This window comes from Plasmopara halstedii, assembly GCF_900000015.1.
Source record: "Plasmopara halstedii genome assembly, contig: Scaffold_2061, whole genome shotgun sequence".
NCBI lineage: Eukaryota > Oomycota > Peronosporomycetes > Peronosporales > Peronosporaceae > Plasmopara > Plasmopara halstedii.
Window position 1 is genome coordinate 1,404,549 of NW_020188969.1, and position 6,378 is coordinate 1,410,926.

General features: G+C 42.9%; 2 protein-coding genes across 2 annotated transcripts; both read right to left on the reverse strand.

Annotated features, from left to right (window-relative positions):
* Positions 1–629: 629 nt before the first annotated feature.
* Positions 630–901, reverse strand: PHALS_02814 (uncharacterized protein; the record flags this gene model as incomplete). The annotated part of the gene is made up of 2 exons (XM_024717264.1): positions 630–779; positions 842–901. The coding sequence occupies 2 exons, from the start codon at positions 899–901 to the stop codon at positions 630–632; spliced, it is 210 nt and encodes a 69-aa protein (XP_024582780.1).
* A 1,628-nt stretch (positions 902–2,529) lies between these two features.
* PHALS_02815 (uncharacterized protein) lies at positions 2,530–4,067 on the reverse strand (the record flags this gene model as incomplete). The annotated part of the gene is made up of 3 exons (XM_024717265.1): positions 2,530–2,567; positions 2,635–3,966; positions 4,043–4,067. 3 exons carry the CDS (start codon positions 4,065–4,067, stop codon positions 2,530–2,532), a joined length of 1,395 nt encoding a protein of 464 aa, XP_024582781.1.
* Between the last annotated feature and the right edge of the window lie 2,311 nt (positions 4,068–6,378).

A 6,378-nucleotide genomic window follows, 5' to 3' on the forward strand; every position in this document is an offset into this window, starting at 1 on the left:
ATTTTATAGCTGAAGCGACGCGATAGCGCATCGGCAACCGCAGTGATACGACTCGACTTATACTTTAGCGCAAAGGCGTACTCGCCAAAGAAGGATAATCAACTCGCCACTTTCTATGAGAGACGTATTCGACGTTGGAGTGGACAACGACGCACGAGCTAAGTCGATCACAAACGGCTTAGAGCCAAGCAGTTGAAACTTGAACTAAACGGAAGCTTACTTCATTACAAAATATTTATTGTCAAGAACGGATTTGTCTTTCTCTGCTATTTCAAAAAACTCAAACGCAACCAAACATAAATATCAGCTGGATTCTTTTTTAAGTAAAGCGCGCCCTTTCCCAAGACTGATGCGTAACAGATGACATGGAAAGACGACATATTTTTAGAATAGTTTCGATCGGGACAAGCGTGACGCAATTTTAATAGCCACAATGACTGATATTTTGCTGCGCCTCGGCTCCATTTACCGAATATTGGTAAGGGACCACGCCAGATCAGCATTGTTTGCACTGAATTTGTGCCAGCAACCTTCTCACGTTATTTGAAGACAAGGCATTGACCAATTTGCAAAACCCATATTTTTGCTGGATGAACCCGCACTTAATAAAGTAACCCAGGAGGAGGATCTTATCCTAGTATCCCACCCTGCCCTTTCAACATTATACCTCGACGGTCCATTGGATAATCTTGCCCGGAAGCAAAGCCGTTCGTATCTCCAAGTCGAGAGCGAAGTAAGCCCGCAAGGTATAGAGGTTTGGTGCACTTTAAACCGTGAATCTGCTAAATACGGCTGAGATTTCATTAAATCTAACCCAATCAAGAGTTCCCACTCTTATTACCGCTTTTGCTCCTCGCAATCGATAGCATATTGGTAGAGTACGGCATTCACGATATTTCATATCAATGCGACACCATCACTTCCTTCAAAAAAATAAGAGTCGCACAGGCAGGCATCCTGTGCAGCGGGGCTGCCAAAGGTTTGCGCTTAGAGGAAGCGTAATTCAGGTCACAGACCTTACGTTCTTCACAAGAACCAGTACGAGTGTAGCGGATCGCAATCCGCTACCTCCAAGAGTAGTTTGAAACTTAACTTAGGGCTAACAAACTCTTCTGTTTAAAATGTAAACTGTATTTATTTGTATTATCTGCGGCAAAGCCGCCTAATTTTAAAATGTATAGATGTTCCTTAATATATATAGTAAAATCTAAATACATGCATAACTACTGGCTCCCCAGCCACATACCGTGTTCTTGTTTGGGTTCAGTCACACCATGCCCATCTCGTGTGACACATACCCGTATTACCAGGTTACGTGTAACCTCGTTACATCCTTCATCAAGATGTTAGCTATCACTGCCTCCGCGAGGGTCTGTCGCACTGTAGTGATAAAATATTATAATCTTTAGTCAGCGCTCAATGGTATTACTATCCCCTGAATGCTGGACGTGAAGATTGAATTGGCCATATAATCCTGGTTGGGCGGTGCAAACACACACAACATATGCCGCAAGATTCCATGTCGACAACCATTCTTTCACAGAGGAACTGCGGGTTAGTGCCTGGCCTCCTGGCTTGGAGACCGCAAGCAGTGCTTCGTTTAGAGTACAATCAATTCATGGTAATGTCAACGTAGATTGCTTGGAAGCAGAGATCTGTTCGTCCCTGCGCACAAAGGCATGAATGCTCAAGATCAGCGGCCTCACGATGAGCTTCATCTGTTTTACGATCAGCGCCGGTCGGGGCGTGCCGCACCAGGTTACTCTTATAGCTGGCGAGCACTTCCGGCTAAGTGGTTACCAAGTCTAGCCCATCGCCCTTCTTGTATTTGATTTCGTTGAGATCAGCAGAAGACATACACTTTGACAGGTACGTATTGCATATCGCATGTTTTAACCTCGTCAAGGTTACTACTCGCTCATAAAATGCTTTCAGATGCAACAGAATTGTTGTTCACTTTCACATAGAAACCTTGGACTCAATTTGTCCGCGCTAATAAAACGAGACTATGTTGGGTTCTAACGCACTTACCAGGAGAGCCCATTAACAATACTCTTAGTTAGCTATGTTTTGAGAGATGGAAATATATATTTCACCACTTTTCATAATAGAGCGTGTCTTTATGACTTGACGTGTAGCTAGCACCATCTTCTTGAAGTTTGATCAGATATTCTGTACGTGTACAAACTCACTTATTGACAAAAGTACGACTGTGATTGCTAATACCTTACTTACACTTTCATGAGTAAGGTACAATAGTAATGATTAGTCTTCTTGCGATGATCGAGAAAAGTAAATGCGGATCGGAAGTGTGATGCCTCAATCTGCAATAGTTTGAGAGCATTTCCTAGAAACTGTTTCAGTTTGAAGTCGCTAACTCGTCAAATAGTTGGTGTGTGTCATAGATCATAGTGGTAGTATCGTGCCACTATGCAGCTACGTTTTACACATGACTATAAGCTTTCCGACCTATGATCCGCGTTTTATAACTTTTTGTACAAGGTATTGCCTTGAGCTTCAAATTTCTTGTTATCGGATCCAATTAAATTGAAAAGTGAAGTCAACACCTAAATGAAATTTGCAGCAATTATGTTAAACCCCGCCCATGCAAATGTAAAAAGGTAAGTGACATACCCTGATGAGCAAGCTCGTACGATAGTAAGAGAACCAGCGATATATATAACATTGATTGGACCTGATACATCTGCGTTTCAAATACGAATGCGACCTGATACATAGGAGATACCTTAAATTTGCGCTGTATAAAGTGATTTAAAAACAAGAAAGACCCAATTTCGAACATAGCAAACAGCACAATGTTCAGTATAGCAAAAACGCCCCATTTACCAGCACCACCAGGATAATAAACGATATTTGGAAGCATCTCGAGTATTGACATATACGTGACATATACGGTAGGAACAATGCATTCAATGTATTCCACTAGTGCCAAATATTCACAATGGAACAACAATTGGAGTCCTTCCAAAACAAGCTCTTTTGATCGTTTGCCATTCTTTGCTTTCACATCAGAGACTTCAGAATGATAAGCAACTGTTTGTGTAGACTGTCTCGTTGAAATATTCACGAGATTTGGTTCGATCGGCTGGACCAAAGTGCGATTATAACAACGAGAGATGAAATTACATTGGCGAGCCGATCGCGGGTTGTTTGTGTCATTCTTACAATATAACCCTGATGCCTCGAGAATTTGTAGTTGCTTGAGTCGTTCTTCTGGAAGCGGATGGGGAAGACATGCATGCAATCGCACACCACGCATTGAAACTATATTACTAGCGCAGGGATCTCGCGTCACCACAAGAATCATTGCAAGTAATTCCAGCGATTCAGTCGATGATTCGGACTGCAAAAAGCCTTGAGACAAACGTTGTTGGTTTAGTAACTGCACTACGACAAATGCATTGGCTCGTAATTCGTGAAATTTTAGTATTGTTTGTCCCACATCGACAACAATAAATAATGAAGACAGAAATAAAGATCCAGCGCTTGACATGCAAACAGACATTAAAAGCGAACTATACAAATCCACAGTAAAACTTAAAAGTTGCGGCATGAAATCCTCTAATTCACGTGTGGCACCTATCACGACATATTTAGCCCCAAACTTCCATATCGGCAGCATGAGTATTGTAAATTTACGATACTGTAAAGGTATCAAATCGTAAAGCGCTTTGTAGTAAGGGTATATGATAGCGAGAGCCATATACGCGTGCTGGCATCGTCGGAATCGCACAAAGTATGGCCGACAATTGGAATTATTCGCGAATGGTGCTTTGCCCAACACAAGGACAAAAAGCACCGGAATGTAGACTGCAGTCACCACGTTTCCAATTTGTTCAGTAAATGGAAGAGGGAATCCGATTTTGATAGAGAGTAATATCATGGTAGTCACGGTCATGACTGTTAGCAAAAAAGCAATGGTGAAGTTCTTGACATGCGACATCTCTAGATCCGGAATAAATGTTGCGAAACTTAAATTACTTGCTGAAGACATTATAAACAATGCTATTGTCATACGAACCCAGAACATCCAATTGGCTTTCCATCCTTCAGAAGGGTGTCGAAGCGGTAGGCATTCCAACAGGATCGCTACAGCTAGAGTAGGTACCGGAGTGAGCAAGCACAGGAGAATTACACGAGTGCGAGAAGTAACCTGGCAGTACGCATTAAAGCTTTCAAGACGTTCGACTGAATAAGAGCCTTGACGACCCACTTGGATGCCTTTCCATATTTTTTCGAGACAACTCCACATCCGCATCTTCAAACGTCTGGCTTTAACTGACAAGTGCAGGGTCGCTTTCTATTTTAACGCTGTCTCTTTGACAGTGTAATGACGAACTCGTCAGAATCTGCAATCATTACTTTGGAAATTGTGGTGTGCAATTTGTGTCTAAGTTCCAAATTACCAGTAAGATGGTTCTGGAATGTGAATTAAAGGCACTAGACAAAGATGCGCTAGTAGTCTTCGACGATGAACAGGCAGTTGCCAGCTTCGAAAACTGATCCCGATTTAAATGACTGCCGGTAAAAAAAATATTTTTAGCTTACTGTGTATGGTGTTTGTTTTCAACAAAGCACGTTATACAAACTTGCCTGTCGTTTCGGAGCGATACTGTTTGTTGTACGATTCGTGATAGGCGCATCTGCTGCTTTGCAAAAGTGTCAGGTATAACCATTTCGATGCTCTTGTCGAAAGCCAGCATTAAATTGGACTATTAATATTTTTTTGGTCGTCAAACGTACAAGGTAAGAGAAGCCCCTATTGCTGCACAAACGCAATCGCGATTAACTTTTTTTCGCACGAACGCGACTCATTGTGCCTCGAAGCGAGCCACCTTTTGTCACCCGCCACCCACAGCTCTTAGCACACACTTTGCATGAAGTGATGGTCGTGAGAAAGATATCATAACACGAGTGACAATCAGTGCGTCTTTTGGCTAGGTTTCCGAAAAATTAGTCGACGACAACCTCCGCGTCATAAGCGCAAAACCGAAAAGGACTTTTGATCTCCTGATCATGTAAGTTAAGTTTGTTTGCTAGTTCACCCGATGATTCAATCGACCGAGGCGAGAGCAAAATGCATTAGCCAACATCACTTCAACATTTCGCACTGCTGACTTGGACAAAACAAACGATTCAACGCGGTGCCGTGTGTACGTGACCACGAATTTATCGACACAAAGTCTTCGTTGGCACGAAATTTGCCAATATACGCAGCCTTGAACAATTAGGGCGATCGTGGTGACAACCGGAGACCCATAACTTTGATAGCAATAATGAGGTGATCAAGAGGAACAAAACTCATTCAAAATGCGTTCTCATCTTCTGACAAGATATAAGTAATTTCATAAGCTCATCGAGAATCAGTGGGAGCGGTGCCTTTAACAGTGCGTTAACCACTGCTGTACGCATTCACGAAAAACCGAAAAGCACCTTGGTCGATCTATCCACGACGTGATGACGTGCGCATGATTGAGTCATTTCCGAGTCAATAGTAGCAGACGACAATCTAAAATTGCACTATTTCCACTTTGTCGTCTTTTTTTTAAGCTTATTGAAGTCCGCTCTGGGTCGGCATGTGAAGTCGCTTTCATTGTGACAACTTATGAGCTCCGCCACTCTTTTCAAAGGCGAATGATCCTCAATGTTACGCATTTCCGATGCGCGAATCTGCTCGTGATGCATTCAACTATCTATAGGTTCGGGCTCGCGAAGGTGATGCACAAATTGCAATTGCTGCTAACGAGTTGTCCAAAACAGGGCCACTCAACAGCACTTTTTGCGAAAAATGTTTATTATACTACTGCTTTGTACGGATTTATATTCTTTTTTTGTTTTATTTCCTTATTTGCGGATTTTGCAGTTGGAGATTTAATTGAATATCGGCCACTTGAATCCCTGCCACATGGCAGTGGCTGGTGATACTCCCAAGGGCTGTTTAATGCACCAGCAACACTAGATTGTCTTGTGACGCAATTGTTCAGGCCCTACCTGACGTATGCACAGACATACTTCGACGACACTTTCGTCCACTGTGCACGGAAACACAGATGAGAAAAACCACATTGTTCATGTGAGAGCGGTGCTAGTGTGCATGCGCACGAATGAGCTGTATGCTAATGCCGATAAGTGCATCGTCGGCGCGAAAGAAATACTCTTTTAGGGTGCTTCATTGGGAAGCGTGGCGTTCGAGCGGATCCCGCTAAGGTTAAGACCATTGTGAACGGGCCGATCCCAAAGAACCAAAAGAACTTGCGCAAGTGGCTTGGCCTCGCCAACTACTTGTACAAGCATAGCACAAATCGTGCGGAAATGGCACGGCCATTGTCGAATGTCCTTAAGAAGGATACAGAATGG